Source organism: Hemitrygon akajei, chromosome 26 (genome assembly GCF_048418815.1).
Source record: "Hemitrygon akajei chromosome 26, sHemAka1.3, whole genome shotgun sequence".
Classification (NCBI taxonomy): domain Eukaryota; kingdom Metazoa; phylum Chordata; class Chondrichthyes; order Myliobatiformes; family Dasyatidae; genus Hemitrygon; species Hemitrygon akajei.
Genome location: NC_133149.1, coordinates 44372475 through 44394035, shown reverse-complemented (window position 1 = coordinate 44394035; position 21561 = coordinate 44372475). Strand labels below are relative to the sequence as shown.

At 41.5% G+C, this 21561-nt stretch overlaps 1 protein-coding gene across 12 annotated transcripts in view; it reads left to right on the top strand.

The window, feature by feature from the left end:
• hinfp (histone H4 transcription factor) overlaps positions 1-21561 on the top strand; it is a 56389-nt gene that overhangs the window by 16024 nt on the left and 18804 nt on the right. For 2 of the 12 annotated variants that reach the window (XR_012096389.1, XM_073030074.1), the window contains exons 1-7: positions 9596-10385; positions 10841-11088; positions 14318-14499; positions 17893-18119; positions 19042-19153; positions 19724-19876; positions 20328-20405. Coding sequence is in view for 11 of the 12 variants with exons in the window: in XM_073030074.1 (XP_072886175.1) it covers positions 11069-11088; positions 14318-14499; positions 17893-18119; positions 19042-19153; positions 19724-19876; positions 20328-20405 (772 nt within the window). In the remaining variant the exon portion in view is untranslated. Of the gene's footprint in view, positions 1-9594; positions 10386-10840; positions 11089-14317; positions 14500-17892; positions 18120-19041; positions 19154-19723; positions 19877-20327; positions 20406-21561 lie in introns of those variants that run through there. The other 10 variants (XM_073030078.1, XM_073030076.1, XM_073030075.1 and 7 more) reach the window with 10 other exon arrangements.

Here is a 21561-nt window from a genome sequence, read left to right as displayed (position 1 = left end):
AACGTTGCCCAACCTTGCATTTCAACCAGGTCCTCTATCATGGGTTCCGGCTCTAGGCTTACCTGGGGTGCAATAATAACTGATGTACACCCAGACACTTTCCTGGCTGCTTTGCTTTTCCCGTGCCTGTCTCTTGTGTTAGAACCGCTGTGACATAACCCTCCTGTCAGTTGGATACATACAAATGAAAAACCTTCTCGTAGTCAGGCAAAGCTGGTGCTGACTGCAATTCCTGCTTAATAGTATTGAAAGCTATCTCCGCCTCTCCATTCCACTGTAAGCCGTTCTTCAAATTTGTATGTCCTGCTTCTTTCATTATCGTTCTCAAAGGTGCCACAATCTCACCATATTCTCCTATCCAATCTGAGCTATATCCTGTCATTCCCAGAAACGTCATCATCTGCCCTACTGTTTGGGGCTTTGGAGCCTTCGTTATCGCCTCAATCTGACTCGGCGCTACTGCCTTTACACCTTTATATACCATCCTTCCTAAATATTCCACCTGCTGCTTACAAAATTGCAGCTTTTTCTTAGATACTTTATGTCCTCCATACGCCAGTTTCTCTAAAAGTATCACAGTATCCCGTTCACATTGCTCTTCACTTTCAGAGCAAATCAACAAATCATCCACATACTGTATCAGTGTACTTTCCAGTGAAATGCCATCCAAATCTTCCTTCAATACTTTATTAAAAACATGTGGTGAATGCTTAAATCCTTGTGGCATTCTAGTGTAGGTGTATTGGTTGCCTCTGTATGTAAATGCAAACAAATACTGACACTGTTCGGCTCGGGGAATGCTGAAGAAAGCCGAACACAAATCAATTACTGAAAAGTAGCTTGCTTCTGGCGGGATATTAGTCAGCAGTGTGTGTGGATTCGGGACCACTGCTGCCAAATCCTCCACTACCTCATTCACTGCTCGTAAGTCATGCACCAGTCTCCATTTAGACCTGTCCGCTTTTGGGACAGGCAACAGCGGAGTATTGCAGGGGCTGTTTACTCTCTTAAGCACTCCTGCCCTTAACAGTCCCTGTATTGTCGGCGCTATACCTTCCTCTGCTTCCGGTCTTAAGGGATATTGTGGTCTCCTAGGTGGAACTGCTCCTTTCTTTAACCTTACCTCCACCGGACTGGCTGTTTCTATTTTCCCCACGTCCGTGTCATGTTGCGACCACAGAATAGATGGCAACTTGTCCAATATTTTATTTTTCTGCCGACCCCTTGCCTGCCCCAACAACGGCATGTGTGGCTGAGGAGTTACTTCAACTTCCTTCATAGTTCCTGTCACATCTATGTTTACCCCTATCTTAATGTAGTTGTTGTCTCCGGATATCCATACCTCAGGCATAACCTTTCTCCAAACCGTTACGGTGCTTACCTGCTTTACCAGGGGTCCTAGGTCTTTAGACTGGTATCCCTCATTTACCATTAAGGTTATGTGGGGTACAGCTTCCGGTATCCTGTACCATTCCTTCAAGAAGGTATTCCACCTGACTTGCAGGGCTGCCCCCTGCTTCCCAATTACTATGGCTTCCCCTTTTAGGTGTTGTTGAATATCTGTCCTCATGTTCCATCTCCTCTCTACCTCCTTATTCTGAGCCTCATTGAAAATTACAGTACAATGTAACTCAGATTTGGGCACTACAGCCTCAGGTAATATGGCCTGCATGCCCTGTTTCCACTTTTCCCAGGTATCCCAGATCTGATCTTCTATGTCCCCTATCCAAAAAACATTGGCTCTCTTATCTTCTTGCACTATTAATTGAGCCCCTGCTCTTTCCACACTCAGCCCATTTCTGGTGCATTCTAATTTTAATTCCAGTTTCAATAAAGCATCTCTGCCTAACAAATTAATCGGAGTTCCTTTAGATACTAGTACTGGTAAGACAATTCCTTTATTTCCCATTTTCAAATGCACTGGAGCCGTGCACTGTGTCAACTGTGTTTTCCCCGAGAACCCTACCGTCTTAATAAATTTTCCTGACATGGGAAGGTGAAGGGCATACTGTGGCTGTACGCAAGTGTACGTGGCTCCAGTATCTATCATCATTGGTGTCAGTTGCCCTTCTAACGTAACCTGAACCATAGGTTCCTCCTCTGCCTCCCTCGTTATCATTGGGTAATGTCCCTTCCCACTCGAGTTCTCGGGGCACCCCTAATACCTTGCATAGGGGTTTACAGGTCCGCTCGGACCCCCAGGAGCCGGCATGTAGCCAAACTGTGGCTCCCTTGCCATCGGCTCCTGCTGATATGAGACAGGCCATGGTTTAAATGGGCAGTCTCTCTTCATGTGTCCAGGCTGGTTGCATCCCCAGCACAATCTTTCTGCCTCTCTTTTCCCCCTGTCTCCTCTCTAATCCTCTCTGCCCATAACTCCTCTGCCCCCCTCCTTGGGAGTTCCAGTCCTGTCTGGGCTGTCGCTTAACTCTACTCTGTCCCAATAGGGCATCTGTGGAAATGTTCCGCGGGAGACATTCATTATTGGCATGGGGTTTTCTGGCCCTTGACTGACAGAATGACCGGTTCCTCCATCTAATGGTGTAATGGCTGTACTCACACTAGTGGTGGCTGGCAGCATCTTTTTGCTTTTGTCTTTGTCCTTCTTTTTCAGTTCTTCGAGCTGCATTTGCAATAGCTTTCGCTGCACCTCTTCTTGCTGATCAGCCAGCTTTCGTTTGTCTCTCCGATATTGGCAGAATTGAGGGTTTGACAGGAGGCTCAGAGGATTGATCGAGAACACGTAAGTACGAATAGGGCAACAAGAAGTTGAGTGAAGAAAATTCCACGTGGTGTTAGTAAATCCCTGTGGATACCGCTTCGCACAGAGCAAAGGGCTGCATGGGCAGGGTAAGGAAAATTGAGTAAATCCCTGTGGATACCGCTTCGCACAGAGCGAAGGGCTGCATGGGCAGGGTAAGGAAAAGTAGAGTAAATCCCTGTGGATACCACTTCGCACAGAGTGAAGGGCTGCACGGGCAGGGTAAGGAAAAGTAGAGTAAGTCCCTGTGGATACCGCTTCGCACAGAGCGAAGGGCTGCACAGGCAGGGTAAGGAAAAGTAGAGTAAATCCCTGTGGATACCGCTTCGCACAGAGCGAAGGGCTGCACGGGCAGGGTAAGGAAAAGTAGAGTAAATCCCTGTGGATACCGCTTCGCACAGAGCGAAGGGCTGCACGGGCAGGGTAAGGAAAAGTAGAGTAAATCCCTGTGGCTATTTCTCCACTGCGTGGACTACGTGATCACTGAATGCTTGAGGGGTCAGTTGCTACACACCTCTGAGTCCCCGAGACCCCCAAAACCAACAGAATTTTAATCCAAATTGTCGCAAAAAGCGCTTACCTTTTTCTGGGTGCACCCGTAATTCTGTTAGCTCTGTAAGGGCTCCCGAGGGACTGGGAAGCGGCCTCAACCCGCGGAATCTTTTCCGCGGGCCTCTTTCCGACCCTGCTCGCGGTCACCAATTTTGTCGTGGTTATTTGAAATGACTTGGAGACACAGACAATTCTTCAAGAAAATTAAACCTTTATTTGCAAACAAAGGCTGAGGCAATCAATGAACTTGTCACCGAAAGCCCCCCGAGCTCCGGTGTACAGCATTCTTTATAGTAATTTCTTATCTCAGTTACATTTCGGTTTTATTAGCATACCCAATCAATTTTTAGTTGCATATCATCTATATATGAATTAATTAATTGCTCTTGCCTAGCCCGCGGTACGTCACCATTGTTTTTCACCCGTTCGCATTGGGGCCTTATTCGTGGCCAAGATTATGTTTTCCAGACAACCTCCTTCACAGTACATTCCTGCTCGCAGCATCCTGTCCGCCACCGTTATCTCGTACTAAACAAAGGCTGAGTGTAATACATGGGATACATTTCAGCTAATAGTGTTGCAAAACAAGCAGGTGTTCTGTAAGTGCCATAATATGCAGCTAAGAGAGTACAAAGTATCTAGTGAAAACAACACATAACAAAATGTGCCTAGTAAAATAATACATATTAATATTCGGTACCTAGAAGTGATACATAGTATAGTAAATAGCTAATACATAGTGATTATAGTTCAGGTATATATAATGATTATGTCAGGTATATTTCTCAATATAATACACCCCTATAAGTGTTACTACACCTTTCCCATTCCTCAATTCCACTGAAATTGCCTCCTTAGACGAGCCCTCTAATCTATCCTGCCAAAGCACCACTGTAATATTTTCTCTGACAAGCAATGCAATACCTCTCCCACTTGCCCCTCCGATTCTATCACACCTGAAGCAACGAAATCCAGGAATATTTAGTTGTCAATCACACCCCTCCTGCAACCATGTTTCACTAATAGCTGCAACATCTGTCACGTACCCCGTGACGGGTTAAAGAACCAGCAGAAATGGAAAACACATTGGAGTCTGGTATTGCTAACAGCTATTAGTGTTTATTAGTTAGTAACTACGCAATACAGTACTATAAATGCAGATACATCAAACAGGTTAGCAATGATATATATATATATACACACACACATACTTAAGTGTGGAAATATGAACAAAACTAGGCTCTTTCAAACCTCGGGGTGAATGAATACAGTCTTACAATGATGAAGAGAGTTCTGTTCAGTTTGAGGTAGTTGAGTAACATTGGAGAGAGAGAGGTGAGAGGTGAGCTAATGCCGTCGATCTTCCCGTTGTCTTCCGAAAATCTGTTGAAGTCACCGACTGTGACCATAACACGTACGACCATTCTTCAGTAATGGAATTATCACACAGGCAAGGGTGGACACAAATAATTCCCCACTGGTCGCACCTTTTCACACTACTAGAGCCACTGATCGATTTCCCCGAATCAATCCTCCAAAAACCCCACCTTCCTGTGGGTGCAACAAAGCTTGTTCAGTGTCCGAAACTGTGTGTATGTCTGTGTAACAGCGGACCTGGTTTTCATCTCCACATGTTGGACACCAGCTGTCTATCAATCTGCTCTGCCCTCCTCTCTCTGCAAGAACTTTGCAAGCAGGCAAGTGTCCATGTGGAAAGGTAAACAACTTGTAGAGAAACCATAACATTGATCTTTCCAGCAGTTTCTGTCTCTCTCTCTCTCTCTCTCTCTCTCTCTCTCTCTCTCTTTTTTAATAACAGGGTCTCTGCGTTGGACATCTCCCTCTCTCTCTTTGTAACAGCTCAAACAGTGTCCAAAAGTCAGTCTCATTCTCCTGACATTTTAAAGTGATTGTCCACAGAAAATATGAACCCTAGGGGTACATAACACATCATATTTCCAGGTATCAATCCATGCTCTAAGCTCATCCACCTGTGCTCCTAGCATTAAAATAGATGCATTTAAGAAACTCTCCATCTCTTACTCTCTGTTTATCCCTAACAGTGCAAACAACTTTATTATCTTTTTCTTCCTTCTCCCCTACATCTTCGGTCTGAGCGCTTCCCTTCTCTATCACCTGCCTATCCTCCCTCACACACTGTCTACTAGCTTTCTCTATTTGTGAACTAACCTCCTCTCTCCTAGTCTCTTCAATTTGATTCCCACCCCCCAACCATTCTAGTTTAAAGTCTCCCCAGTAACCTTAGCAAATCTCCCTGCCAGGATATTGGTCCCCCTAGGATTCAAGTGCAACCCGTCCTCTTTGTACAGGTCACACCTGCCCCAAAAGAGGTCCCAATGATCCAGAAACTTGAATCCCTGCCCCCTGCTCCAATCCCTCAGCCACACATTTATCCTCCACCTCATTCCATTCCTACTCTCACTGTCGCGTGGCAGAGGCAGTAATCCCGAGATTACTACCTTTGCGGTCCTTCTTCTCAACTGCCTTCCTAACTCCCTATATTCTCCTTTCAGGACCTCTTCCCTTTTCCTATCTATGTCATTGGTACCTATATGTACCACGACCTCTGGCTCCTCACCCTCCCACTTCAGGATATCTTGGATGTGATTACATAGATTACATTTATCTTTATAATAAGAGAAGCTGAGTACATGAGTAAGGTGATTTTAGTGGGACTGCACCTGCAACTTTATATCGTTTCCTTGCTCTATTTCATCTAAAAATGGATGTATTTGCAAGGTACAGAATACACTAAACGTTTCTTAGAAAGTTTTCAAGATTAGTGGGTTTGCTGTACAAGGCAAGGGTGAGCCTGTACACTCTTAAAATTTGAAAGAATGAGAAGAGTTCCAACGGAAACATTCAAAATACGTACAAGGAAACATTCTTACAAAAGGATCTAATGCTTTCCCGGTGGATATGATGAATAAACTCTTCTCAGGCTTCCAGCCAGGAACTGGTATCAACTATAACTGATGTTTTGATGACAAACTCTGCCATCTTCATCAGCATCATCCCTGAAGGAGATAGCAGAGTTTGTCATCGAAACATTGGTTATAATCGATACTTGTACCCGGCTGGAAGCTCAAAGAGTTCATTTGATGTTCTTAGAAAGTTTGACAGACTGAATACATGGAAGATATTCCCCCAGATGAAGAGTTTAGACTCGGGTCACAGACTTACAATAAGGAATTGGCCATTTAGGATTGACGTTAGGATAGACATGTAGAACCATACAGCACAGGAACTGACCCTTCAGCTGGTGATGTATTCACCGAACACAGTGCTGAATTAAACTAAACCTTTTCTGCCTCCATATCCAAACACCCTCTGGCTAAAGAAATTTCTCTTCACCTCCATTCTAAATGGATGTCCCTCTATTCTAAGGCTGTGCCCTCTGGTCCTAGACTCACCCACACTAGGAAACATCCTCTCTACATCCACTCTATCTAGGCTTTTTTAAAATTCAATAGGTTTCAATGACATCCCTCTTCATTCTTCTAAATTCCAGCAAGTCCAGGCCCAAAGTAATTCAATGCTGCTCAGACATCAACCATTTCATTCCCAGAATCTTTCTCATGAACTTTCTCTGGACTCACTCCAATGCCAGTACATTTTTTATTAGATAAGGGGGCCCAAAACTGCTCACAATACTCCAATACTCCAAGTGAGGCCTCACCAGTTACATCTTTGCTTTTACATTCTAGTCCTCTTGAAATGAATGCTTACATTGTATTTGCCTTCCTCACTGCCGCCTGAACCTGAAAATTAACCTTTAGGGAATCCTGCACAAGGACTCCCAATTCCCTTTGTGCCTCAGAGCTTTGTATTTTCTCTCCATTTAGAAAATAGTCTACCCTTTCATTTCTTCTACCAAAGCGTAAGACCATACAATTTCTGACACTGTATTCCATCTGCCACTTATTTGTCCATTCTCCTAATCTGTCCAAGTCCTTCTGTAGCCTCTCTACTTCCTCAAAACTAGTTGCCCGTCCACCTATCTCTGTGTCGTCCACAAACTTGGCCACAAAGCTATCAATTCCATTATCCAAATCATTGACTTGCAACGTAAAAAGAAGTGATCCCTACACAGACCCCTGTGGAACACCATTAGTCACCAGCAGCCATTCAGAAAAGGCTTTCCCACTCTTTGCCTCCTGCCAATCAGTCAATGCTCTATTCATGCTAGTATCTTTCCTGTAGTACCATGAACTTTTGTTAAGTGCCTCATGTGCAGCTCCTTATCAAAGGCTGTCTGAGAATCCACTGATTCTCCTTTGTCTATCCTGCTTGTTATTTCCTCAAAGAATTCCAACAATCCAACCGAAAGGTTTTGGCCCGAAATGTTGACTGTACTCTTTTCCATAGATGCTGCCTGGCCTGCTGAGTTCCTCCAGCATTTTGTCTGTGTTCCTCTGGATTTCCAGCATCTGCAGATTTTCTCTTGTTTGTGATTCCAACAGATTTGTCAGGCAAGATTTTCCCTTAAGGAAACCATGCTGACTTTGGTATTATCTCTCCGGTGTTACTTTCCAGGGTTGCAATATCTACTCCTGCCTCTCTTTTACTCTTTATATATAAAAAACATCTTTGATATTGTTGGCTAGCTTACCTTTGTATTTCATCTTTTCCACTCTTATGGCTTTTTAGTTGCCTTCTGTTGGTTTTTAGAAGTTTCCCTATCCTCTAACTTCCTTCTAATTTTTGCTATATTATGTTGCTTTTGACTTCCCTTGTCAGACATGGTTGCCTTTGGGATGTGTCTATCTAGCACCTTCTGAATTGCTCTCAGAACTCCAGCCATTGCTGCTCTGCCATCATTCCTGCTAGTGTTTCCTTCCTATCAAGTTTAGCCAGTTCCTCTCTCATGCCTTTATAGTTCCCTTTACTCCACTGTAATTCTGATACATCTGACTTTAGCTTCTCCTTCTCTAATTGCAGGGTGATCTAACGTATTATGATCACTGCCTCCCAAGGGTTCCTTTCATAATCAAATCTGGTCCATTACACAACACCCCATTCAGAATAGCTGATGGGCTCAACCACATGCTGTTCTTAAAAGTCATGTTGCAGGCATTCTACAAATTCTCTCTCTTGAGATCCAGCACCAGCCTGATTTTCCCAATCTACTTGCATATTGATATCTCCCATAACTATCATAACATTGCCCTTATTACATGACAAAGATCATGAAGAAATACTAGATTAATACCATCCACAAAGCCATAATGAAGCTCAAATCAGAGTTTATAAGGGTCACAGATGACCTGGGACTCATGATGGCTAGCATTTACAGGATACCTGTGAATGCGGAGCAGCTTATGTCAGCCAGATGGGATGCATGGTGGAAACCTGAATCAAGGAGCACAGGAGGTGTATCTGTTTGGGTTACCTGGAGAAACTGGCGGCAGCAGAACATTGCATTTGCAATGGCCATAGGAGATTGACTTCGACAGCACAAAACTACTATGCCGTGCCAATGGCCTGGTGAAGGAAGCCATTGAAATAAAACTAGGGGAAAAGAAATTTAACAAAGATGAAGGTCTCATTCTAAGTAAGAACTGGAATTCGATTGTAAATAAGGTGGGACAGGGGAAACCTAATTGGTTGAGTACTAACCAATCAGGAGGGACGGATGATGGGGTTATAAATACCACCAGGCTAGACGTGCCCAGGTATCATCCCTGAGGAAAATGGCAGAGTCTGTCATTGAAACTTCTGTTATAGTCATTATCTGTAACTGGCTGGAAGCCCGAGAAGAGTTTATTAATCATATACGCTGAGAAAGCACTAGATTCTTCATCTATCTTCCTTTGTAATTTGTAGCCCACATCCTGGCTACAGCTAAGATCTTTCATCAGAACTGGGAAGGTCTCAGTTAGAAACATTGACTCTTTATTGCCCTTCATAGATACTGCCTGACTTGCTGAACTCAATTTTCTGAATGTGCAAGATCAGCCATGATTTTGATCAGTGATATAAAAGGGTAGAACATATAAATGGAATAATGTAATAAAATGAATAAGCTTAAGCTGATACAGTAGTTAGCGCTACACATGAAAACTATCATGGATCTGTTAGGCTGAATGGCCTTATCTGCCACCATTCTGACCAAAGCCAGAACCTTTCTCAGAGCTTAAAATATTGACTCCATTCGGACTCTTTCCCAGTCGGACCCACCGGCTTTATCCAATCAGAGACGTCGCCTTGCCAGCTGGTGATTGGACACCTCGGCGGGCCACATCCCACTCTTGCTGTCTGATTGTGAACAATTGGCTACTATGAGACCAATCACTGACTAACGTCTTTAGTGCGGTTACCGGGGTTGAGTCTCTGCAATCTCCGAAGACACCGTGAAACAGACCAGCTTCGAGATCGCGGCTCCGGCGGTCTGTACACCGGAAGTGTTCTACCGTCGTGAGGGAATTAGCGGTGGCTGTATTCTGACTTCCGGTGGCGACTCTGTGTTGAGACCGAGGTGGGAGTTGGGGGGTGGCGAGGAGAAGGAGGATGAGGTGTGGAGATAAGAGAGCGTGAGGCAAGGATCGTGGGATGAGGAGGTAGGGTGAGGGATTTGAAGGGAGGCATATTAAGAGCTCGAGAAATTCTGCAGATGTTGGAAATCAATAGCAACACACAAAATGCTGGAGAAACACAGCAGGTCAGGCAGTACCTATGGAAAAGAACAAACAGTCGACGTTTTGGGCCGAGACCCTTCTTCAGGACTGGAAAGGAAGGGGGAAAGATGCCAGAATAAAAAGGTGGGGGGAGGGGAAGGCGGGTAGCTGAAAGGTGATTGGTGAAGCCAGGTGAGTAGGAAAGGTAAAGGGCTGGAGAGGAGTAAGAAGTGTGGAGATGAGGGAAGGTAAGGTTTGGGGATGTGAGATAAAGAGGTGAAGAAGGATCGTAGTGCGATCAGGGATGATCAGCGAGAGGAGAGAAGGTGAGGTAAGAGGCATTGGTGGGGTAAGTAGAGTATTGTTAGAAGTTTTTGCTGAAGCTATGTTGGGGGTGGTGGTGCACGATGAACATCAGTTTTCCAGGCCAGTGAGTAAGTATTTGACTGTATAAATGTTATTTCTCTGTTACATAAAGGAAATCTGCTTTTACTGTTTTGATAATAAGTTTATTATTGTTGCATGTACTTGGGTGCAATGAAAAGCCTTTGCTTGCGTATCATCTGGCACATTGAGTTAGTACAAAATCAAAAACAATACGGAAGAGAAAGTGCAGTGCAGGTAGACAAAGTGCAAAAGACATGGTGAAATAAATTGAGAAATGGAGTAAGAAATAAGAATACCAGAACCTCATAATAGTGGGGTAGAAACAAGATATTAAATAACATGGATGTTTTCAATGAACATGGTTATAAATTTCACTGACATGCAAGCTCTATATGATGTGAGTCTGTGTTACTTACTGTACCTGGGGGTTTAACTCTTCAACAAATTGAGTAACTGTGATTGTGGTGTAGAGTGCACTCTAACTTTTCTATTATTTTCTTAGGTTATTTATCTAACCTTAACCTCACTGGAAAGTTGGATAAACTTGGTACCATTGGTTGAAGTAAACCAGCAACTTGCAGATCTTTGCTTGGATTGAAAGGGGAAGAATGACTGAATAAAAATCGGGTTATGTATTCTGGTATGATAAGAACCTACAGGCATGAAGATGCAAACTCAATAGAGTACTGTGACTGCGGCTGAATGTAGTGTGTGATTTGAGCCAAGCAAAATGGCAAAACGGAAAGCAGGGTAAATATTTTCCACATAATTACTTGTTTCCTTATTAAAGAAGCTACATAAAATATTAGTCTGCATCACAAAACTAGTATATAGACAGAATTCAGTGTAACATCTTAGAACTCATTTCTGCAATATTGAGTCCTTGTGTGACATTAAGGAGCCTCTGATTGCTATTGCCACAAAGGGGATATCTACATAAAGGTTAATGTACAGTTCTTGGGCACATGTAAAAAAAATCTGTAAAGGTGAAGATGCTTTCAAAAATAATGGAATGAAAAGATTAAAAAAAACTGTAAAGAGCAGTAAATATTAAAGCGAAATGAAATCAATATTTGGTACGATCACCCTTTACCTTTAAAACTGCATAACTTCTCTTTATGAAACTGTCATGCAGTTTTATCAGAAGATTAACTGATGGGTTGTTCCAAGCCTCTTGGAGTACTTGGCCACAGTTGTTCTGTAGACTTTAGCTGTCTCTGCAGGTGATACCAGACAGCTTCGATGATGTTGAGATTCTGGCTTTGGAGGCCGTACCGGCTGAAGCCATATATTAAAATTAGGGTGATTGATTTACTTATTTATTATTATTATTTTATTTTGTTTTTTTCTCTTCTAGATTATGTATTTCATTGAACTGCTGCTGCTAAGTTAACAAATTTTACGTTACGTGCCGGTGATAATAAACCTGATTCTGATTCTGACGTTGCGTGGTACTGTAGACATAAGAACTAATTACCCCAACAATCTTGGGCTATAAGCAGACATTTGATAAACATGAGATTCTGTAGGTGATTGAAATCCAGAGTAATACACACAAAATGCTGGAGATTGATTATAGATTGGACAGGAATTGGTGTGGTCATTTATAGCTTATTGACAGTTGTATGTCATAGCAGAAAATGTGCCAAGGGACGTATGATATATTGAAAACTTTTATTTGCCTTATATTATCCCACAACATAATTTAACAATAATCCCTATTGTTTCACCATGTCTTGATATGGATTGAAATGTTCTTATGACAAAGACCTGATATAGAAACACAAAACTTCCAGTTGTTCAGTTCATGTTTTGTAATAAGTATTTTACCTTATTAGAATTCTGACAGAACTAGTCGGCTTTTCTTGTGTAACTTCTAAGCTAAGCATTATTATCAGTGTAATGTGATAGTAGGGAGTAAGAATGTTTATGAGAAATGAATTGATTTTTTAAAAACAATATCCAAAGGCATGTGGACAGTGCTTGTACTTATTGCCTATTCTCCTTGAGGAACCGCTTTACAATTGCAGTCTTTCTGATATGGGTAGTTCAGTGCTGCTGGGAAATGGGTTGAAGGATTTCAACCCTATTGTGATACATTTCTAATTTAGAATTGTGTACAGTTTGAAAGGGAAATTTGAGATGGTGAAGGTGTTCCAATGCGGCTGTTGTCTTTTGCCTCTTTTGGTGATTGTAGTGGTGGGTTTGGGAGCTGCTGTTGTTGCCTAGGATGAGCAATGGCAGTGTGAATTTTATAAATAATAACACACTTCAGCCACTATGTACCCACAGGTGAGGGTGTGAAGGTTTAAGGTGATGTACTAATTAACTGTGCTGCTTTTCCCTAAGTAGTTTTGGGTTTCTGAAATATTGAAGCTGCATTCATTGAGCAAAAGAAGCATATTCCATCGCAATACTGACTTGTTTTAGCTTTGTGGCTTTTCCACCTGAGTTTCTGGTCGCTAGTGCCCTTCTTTAGCCCATTTCGATCCCTCCCTCTCTCCCAGAGGTTTTTAGTGTTGGGGAATGAAGCATCTGCGATGTCATTGAACATCGAGGGGAGGTGATGAGGCTCTCACTTGAGATTGTTGCTGTCTGATATTTGCTTGTTGTGCTCTGTCTTCCACTAAAGTGTGAAAGTTCATTCCCTTTATCTTGTATTGTGATTAGTAATGGGTCTAATTTCTAGCGTGACTTCTTAGATTAAAAAAAAGTTTACTTCAAAAAGACACTTAAACTATCCAATCCACTGTAGACCTATGAAATATAATACTTTCTCAATTTTTTTTATTGCAGGTTAATGTTATTACCTAACTTACTTTTGTTGGTACCCAGCTATAAAGTTATTGGTTCCATTAGGATTTTCATGAAGTGCCCTACACTTCCTGCACTACTGACAGATTCTCTGGGATGTCTTGTACTGTTTTAGGAACTATCAGTGTAAATTCTAATCTCCAGATTGTAGTTAACTATACATTAAAAATACAGGCCATCCCTGGGTTACCTAAGAGTTTTATTCCTTAGAACTCTCAGTAAGTCTTGTTTCCCCATAAATCAGAAATACAATTTTTCTACAATAACCCATACACTGGCTGTCATTCTTTGCTTTCATTGAATAATCCCACCTATAATTAAGGAAATGTAATATTCAGTCCACATCCAGTCATCAATGACTGCCAAGAAACATTATTAATAGCTTGAAAAATGCTTTCAAAAGGTATGGACGAACTTGCATGAAGATGGATTTCTACAAGTGAAGTTGTTAATGCAGGAGCTACTGTATTCCTTTGACTGCTGAGTACTTTGAAATTTCTTGAAGGGTGGTAAAAAGTACTGTCAACTAGTCTTTTGCTCATTAATGGATTCCTGAAAGTTTAATATTGTGTTGACTTGAAGAAATTGAAGGATGTTATTTATATTATTTAACATATTCTTACAGTTGTAGTCTTAGCTGGAATAGATGGGCTTTCTATAAACTGAGAATGGCCAACCTTAGACAATTCCTTGGTTGAAAATTGCTTTGGAATTTCAGAGCTTATAAAGTGCTATTTCATGGTTTAAGTTCTTTAACTTTCAAGATAATGCTGATATCTCACTGATTGTTGGAGTTTGAGGCAATTCGGCAATCACTTGGAGCAATACAGAAAACTCTGCGGCTCATAAAGAATTCCTCGCTGCAATAAATGTGTGCTTTTGGTTAGTTTCTTTGGTATAAGCAATTATAAGTTCACTGGTATTGCCTGTTTCTATTTAATTCATCATGACTGATTATAATCTAAATTGTAAAAGTAAACTTCGCTCAACAAACTTCAGTCAGGGAATGAATTATCAAATCCCAGAAAGGCAGTCAATATTTTGAAAGCTTCCAAGATCTGTTTTTTGCCTTTAATATGAATTTAACAGAGATTTACTCCACATCTTCTGCTGTCACATGGTATTCGTAAAACTGTTAACAGTAAATGTGTTTTTCTTTGACTAGGTGTGACGTAATGGCGGCCGGAAAGAATATGAAATATGACTCTCTGGTGCTTTTGTGTGAGTGGCATTCGTGTGGATTCACAGCGTATGGAATGGAAGATTTCAGTGATCATATCGCAGGGCATTTAAAAGAACATTTACAGGACCAAATACAGGGAGATGAAAATGATATTGAACAACAAGGTGGGGTGAGCAGTGAAATAACTGAGCTGATGATGGCAACCTTGGGGGGTGGTGGGGAATGTGAGCGATAGTAGTTCTGAAAACACTCAACCAGAAAGCTACATATTTACATATAGCTAATGGTAGTATTACCTGGATTTGAACAATACTCAGAGGCATAGCTCCTTTGGCCACTCGGCTGTCCCTTTCTCTTAAGTTCTAGTTGTGTGGCACAAATGATTAGCTGTCTTCAAAATTTCTATTATGTTTTGCTGTACTTTAAAAATATGCAAGCGCCATCTGTGAGCCTGCAAATCTAATTCCCTTTTTCTGAGGAGCATACCTGGGCAGAAAATTAATTGTCCGTTAACGAGTTAATTTTTCTGCAAGTATATTGCTCAGTTTGAGTTTGTGAATCCTGGTAGCATTAGGATGTTAACCCTGTGTGGCCAGTTAGAATGAGCTAATAATTAAACTTCTTTGGTTCCTTTAAATACTGTTCTAAAACGCTGTTCAAAGTTAAATGTGGAAGTTTAGAAGATGGAGAAGTGATGAGAAGGACTCCGGTTTTTGGTGGAGGATCTAACAGTGACAATAAGGCAGCTGAGACCAGAGTCCTTGCCACATAAGTTGAGGTGCAACTCAGGGCAAAGCAAAGCCTAAAATGTTGACTGTTTACTCTTTTGCATAGATGCTGCCTGGCCTGCTGAGTTCCAACAGCATTTTATGTGTGTGACTGTCATTGTTTCCTTCTGTTGAGTTCATCCAGCATCTTGTGTGCTGGTGGATGAATTAGAATAGGTCAAAGCCTTTTGTGGTCTTGATTTTAGGTATTTTAACAAAGCTATGCCATTGAATCAGAATCAGGTTTATTATCACCGGCATGTGACGTGAAATTTGTTAACTTAGCAGCAGCAGTTCAATGCAATACATAATCGAGCAGAGAGAGAAAAAAATAAAATAAAATAAAACATAATAAACAAGAGAATCAATTATGTATATTGAATAGGTTATTAAAAACATGCAAAAAAACAGAAATACTTTTTTTTTAAAAAGTGAGGTAGTGTCCAAAGCTTCAATGTCCATTTAGGAATCGGATGGCAGAGGGGAAGAAGCTGTTCCTGAATCACTGAGTGTGTGCCTTCAGGCTTCTGTACCTCCTACCTGATGGTAACAGTGAGAAAAGGGCATGCCCTGGGTGCTGGAGGTCCTTAACAATGGACGTTGCCTTTTTGAGACACCGCTCCATAAAGATGTCCAAGGGTACTTTGTAGGCTAGTACCCAAGATGGAGCTGACTAGATTTACAGTCCTCTACAGCTTCTTTTGGTCCTGTGCAGTAGCCCCTCCATGCCAGTCAGTAATGCAGCCTGTCAGAATGCTCTCCATGGTACAACTATCGAAATTTTTGAGTGTATTTGTCGATGTACCAAATCTCTTCAAACTCCTAATAAAGTATAGCCGCTGTCTTGCCTTCTTTATGACTGCATCAATATGTTGGAACCAGTTTAGATCCTCAGAGATCTTGACACCCAGGAACTTGAGGCTGCTCACCCTCTCCACTTCTGATCCCTCTGAGGATTGGTATGTGTTCCTTTGTCCTACCTTTCCTCAAGTCCACAATCAGCTCTTTTGTCTTACTGACATTGAGTGCCAGGTTGTTGCTGTGGCACCATTCCACTAATTGGCATATTTCACTCCTGTACGCCCTCTTGTCACCACCTGAGATTCTACCAACAATGGTTGTATCATCAGCAAATTTACAGATGGTATTTGAGTTGTGCCTAGCCATACAGTCATGTGTATACAGAGAGTAGAGCAGTGGGCTAAGCACACACCCCTGAGGTGCGCCTGTGTTGATCGTCAGCGAGGAGGATATGTTATCACCGATCCGCACAGACTGTGGTCTTCTGGTTAGGAAGTTGAGGATCCATTTGCCAAGGGAGGTACAGAGGCCCAGGTTCTGCAACTTCTGAATCAGGATTGGCCTTGTAATGCCACAAATGTAAATTTTTCCTTTGACATTTTCATTCTCTACCTTTGAGAGTGAATGGAATCAGAGTTTGAGCAGAGTGAGATGATGACTGGTGGCTTCTCACATCAGGCCAACCATGCCAATGCATTGGCTCGAGTTTAAGAAATATTAAGAATCTACACTATTTTCAGATTCTGCATTGAGCAAAATATATTGCAAACCCTCTGAAAGCAGTTAATGAAAATGGGTAAATCGCAGCTTAATTTTTGCCTCCAGTGTACAATGTATTGAAATATATTTTCATCCGTGTATATAAATGGTTAATGGAGCTGATTTAGGGGAATTTTACTTTGTCCGAATTCCTGAGTAATACAAAAAAGGATCCTTATAATGTTAGCATCCCATATTGTAATGCCTAATACTTAGAAAGTATTCTTAAGCCCACTGTCCCTACTGGGGCATTGCCACCGACAGCTCTCCAGAGTCCTCTGTCCTGAGTCGAAGGTTGATCAGCTCTGTGGCTTCCGCTTTCACTACATGACTCCATACGTTTTCTAGATGAAGATCCTTCCTTGGAAAAGAAGGTCTTTAGAGCTTCTGTTGGTGTTTCTGTGGCTCTGGGTTTTTACAGTGTGGAGTTGTTAGGCCCATGTCCAACCCTTCTCTTTTCCCATCTGGGCTTGGGCCTATCCGTGGCAGAGTTTTATAACCTGTAATTTAGCCAATTTAGGAAACTGCTCTATCCAGTTAGCATCAGCAGCAATGCAAGTTCCTTCATTGGAGTAGAAGGTTCATATTTGCAAATCTTCTGCTGCAATAGAGGTCAAAATCAAATGACTCACCAATTAAAGAAACAGAATGAACTATGCATGTGTCCCAACATAGTCTCTTGTGATGTGTTGATACTCAAAGTGAGGTGGTTACATGTTAATTCAGTATTTTAACAACATAAGCAAACAGCAATTTTAAGTACTTTGACTAGAGAAATGTGAATAATGCTTGTTTGAATACTGTAGAATATTTTGAGATTGAGATGTAACTGGGAGAACTATTTATTTTGGAGCAAAAAATTTAGACATGCCATTTTCTATTTTACTCAGCGAATCAGGCACCATTTTGTGTCAGTGTACTTTCATGAGAACTAAGAATAGTTGGGTATAGTACAGAAGCTATAGAGTTGGAGAAGACAGAGAATTTGTGCGGTAGGGTAAAAACCAAGAAACTGAATGAAACAAGTGATGGTGCCAGCTTAGGGTGCTGAAGGTTTGTTACCCCACTGTTGACAATCTGAAAAGTGACGAGCTTGAAATGTTAGTCTCTTTCCCCATAATGTGCTGAATTTGCATAATTTTTTAAATAACTTTTGTGCCTGCAATTTTCTCACTGTGCAATTAAACCTGTGCCTCCATTGACCCACTGTGAATTTTGTTTATTTCTTAGAGGAACACCAGTGTCTGTGGGCTGACTGTGGCTACTACTCCGTGGAGAGTTCAACTGATGTGATCCGCCATGTATATTTTCACGCCTACCACACGAAGCTTAAGCACTGGGGTTTGCAGACCCTTCAGGCTCAGACTGAACTCGAGCATTGTTTACTGGATCGGCAGAGCCGTAATATCATTCCAGAAATTCCAGAGAGCTTTATCTGTCTCTGGGGGCACTGTGATGTGAGAATTCATCTTAGCAGTCTTGTTTGTTGTAATTCTGCCTATCGGTTTGTAGAATCATTCAGTCTTACAACATGGAAATAAGCCCTTTGTCCACAATATCTACACTGACTCATCAAGCCCCGATTTACACTGAACCCTGTTTCAAGTTCAAATTCAATTGTCATTCAACCATACATGAATACAGCCAAGCAAAACAGAGTACTAGCAGTCATACATGTATAACATTTAATTACAATAGCAGTAAACATACAGCGCACAAAAAAAAATAACATAGCCCAAGTCCCTGAGTGTAATGTTCTGTAGACTGGTGGTGCATCGGATGTTGTCGGCAAGAACAAGCCTGCAGCAGTTTGATCATCACATATGGCTGAAGGTGAATGTAATCCAGTTTGTCTTCCACCAAGTGAATATCAGAGAACAGCACCAACCCACATTCCCATCAACTCTGTCTGGTTCCGTCCCTCACATACACGCCTGAGGCACCTTACAGTGAGCAAATAACCTATCAACATTCACATCTTGGGTAGGTATATGGAGGCTGGCACACCCAGAGGAAACCCAAGTGGTCACAGGCAGAAAGTGTAAACTTCACATGCACCAGTGGTCAGGATTGAACCTGGAACTCTGAATCTGTGAAGCAGCAACTCTGTAAGTCACACCAATATGCTGACCAGTCAACGTATTGAAAACATCGCATTTTAAGCTGTAGTCACCACAGCAACATTGTCTCGTTCAGTGAGGATGAGGGAGGAAAATGCCGCTTCCTAAACAACAATCAATACATTCCATATGTGTGAGAGGGAGGTGGTTTCCCTTGATTTGTCTAGAGGGTTAGATATGCACAGATTGCATATTGTGTTAATAGTTCATCACTTGCCATGTTGCTTTCCCATTTATCATTGCTGTGTTTTCCTTTTAGAGCACTTTTGAGAATCCAGAGTGGTTCTACAGACATGTGGACATGCATGGGATGTGTTCAGACCGTGATGCAACCTCAGAGTCTAATGTTATAATACCCTGCTGTTGGAAAGGTGAGCCCTTCCTAGCATCGGATTGATCATCAGGCTCTTGCACACACTAATTCACTGAGCAAACCTAGCTACCAAATAAGTTGTAAAATTAACATGACTTCCAAATTTGTTGGGGTAGGGCAGTAGATCTTGACATCCTAATAGCTGCTGCTCTCTGTTGATAGCTATCTCTGAGGCTTTATTTGAAATGGAATATTCTGTAAAGTAATACTGATAATTGAAGTTGAAGGGCCAAGTAATTAGGAAAGGCAAAATTAATGTGGATGATTTGTACCACAAATGGTTGGGTTTCATGAATTCTGTTGACTTGAGCTGTGGCTTTGGGGTGTAATGGCAAGTTTTCAATGTGTCTAATGGAGAAGAGTCTAATATTGGCATGTTTTGATACAGAAAATCGAATAGTGGCTGGGTAAGTCTCAGGATTTCCTTAAAGTAATTGATATTGATGGAATAAAGGAACTTTGGGATCTGATAAACATCTACTACTTACTATTTAGTTACCTTGCAGACTTCTGATTGTGATTACATAATCATGTTTTTGGCTATTCATTGCCCATTTTCTGCTTTTAGATTGTGAAGCAACATTCAAAGTGAAATTTAAATTAAGAGAACATCTGCGTAGTCACACTCAAGAGAAAGTAGTGGCATGTCCAACTTGTGGAGGGATGTTTGCCAGCAATACCAAATTCTTTGATCATATACGCAGGCAGATGGCAACAGAATGTAAGTAAAATGCTTTGGGAATACTCTGAGAGATTTTTATTTTAAACAATTTCACAGAGCAAGATCACTGACTATGAAGCAGAGTTACTTTGCAGGCTTACATTACTCTAAGCATGGTCTGAACATTGAAACGACGTACTGTATATAACACAGCTCCTAACCACAGCACAATCACAATGCGAAGTACTTCAGGACATGAACTCCAATTAGGACTTGTTAAATAGTGTTGGCAATATTCATTGCCCTTGTGTGGCCGTATCCTGTAGAAGTTATTTACTTTTGACTTTGATATAAAGCCAGATACTTCAAAGTGGGTTGTGACTTCATGTCATTTGATGTCATTGACCTAGATACAACTTCATAAAGGCTCATGTGAATGTCTATTTTTACACAGAGCTGAACCTATTGCTATAAGAATTGCTTGTCATAAGGTTTTGTTCTGTCTCACTAGACCAACGCTTTCAATGCTCCCACTGCTCTAAAAGATTCGCCACTGAGAGGCTACTCAGAGATCACATGCGGCATCATGGCAAGTCAAGTTTCATGCTGTTTCTAACTTTTTCCAATTAGGCTTTTGTTGTACGAATATCTTTTATTGATATCATTTTTTTATGGGGGTGTGTGGTGTTCCAACATTTAGGTTTGTTCCAGTAACAACCTCCCTCTTAGAAATTCTCAGATCTCTAGATTTTGTGATCAACTGTGCTCTCAAACTTTCCAAAGAAAGCTGTCCACATAGATCCCTGCAGCAGAGTTGATTTTTGTCATTGGTTTAGGAGGATACCTGGTGCTGGCAACTGTGATATAAAATGGGAGGGGGAAAAGCACAATGTTTTCTGTTTTAAGCATTTTACAGAGCTAAAAATGATTACAATATCCATCTTAAAGTATAACATTTTCTAAAATTGTTTTGGAAATCTTTAGTTGACTTATTACAACATTGAATTACACACACCAACAAGCAAAATAATGTACTTGTTTTAGGGTATTTAGCAACAATATTAGTTTGTAAATATAAAAAAAATTCGTTGGTGTATGGGAATGCTGCAGAACCATGCAATTTTAACGCTTGTTTCACAGACAGCAACTCCAGAGTTTTACATAGCAACTTCACCTGTGTAGTTCTATTTATTATCAAAGTAAGTATGCAGTATACAACCCTGAAATTTTTTTCCACACCAATGGTCAAGAAACAAAGCAGAACTGTGGAACAAACCTGTTCAAACATCAACCCTCACCACCCCGCATGCGCAAAAAAAATTGCGCAAATGGCAACAAAATAAAACGATTAAAAAAACACTATATAAAACACAAAACGCATAATTCGTTCAGCCCAGCGTTCATCACTTACAGGCCACTGGATTCAAAACTCGCCCAATTGTAGCAACAAAAAAAGAGCAGCTCAAACTAGAAATGGAACACATTTAAAAACTGAATCTAAGTCTACAATCCATGTCGACTGAATCCTGCTCCGGCTCCATCCGCCAACACCATCGAACGCAAGGACCTTCCCTTGGGAGCAGCGAGCGAGAGACTGCCAGATGCAGACACTGTCTCCAGCAGAAGCAAGCAAGAAGCTGGCAATCAGCGCTAAACACTTGCCTTCCGCACTCATCTAAATGATTTCAGTCTTCCTAGGTGCTTTAATCGTCGAGAGGTTGTCAATCATGGGCCTAGGCCTTGCC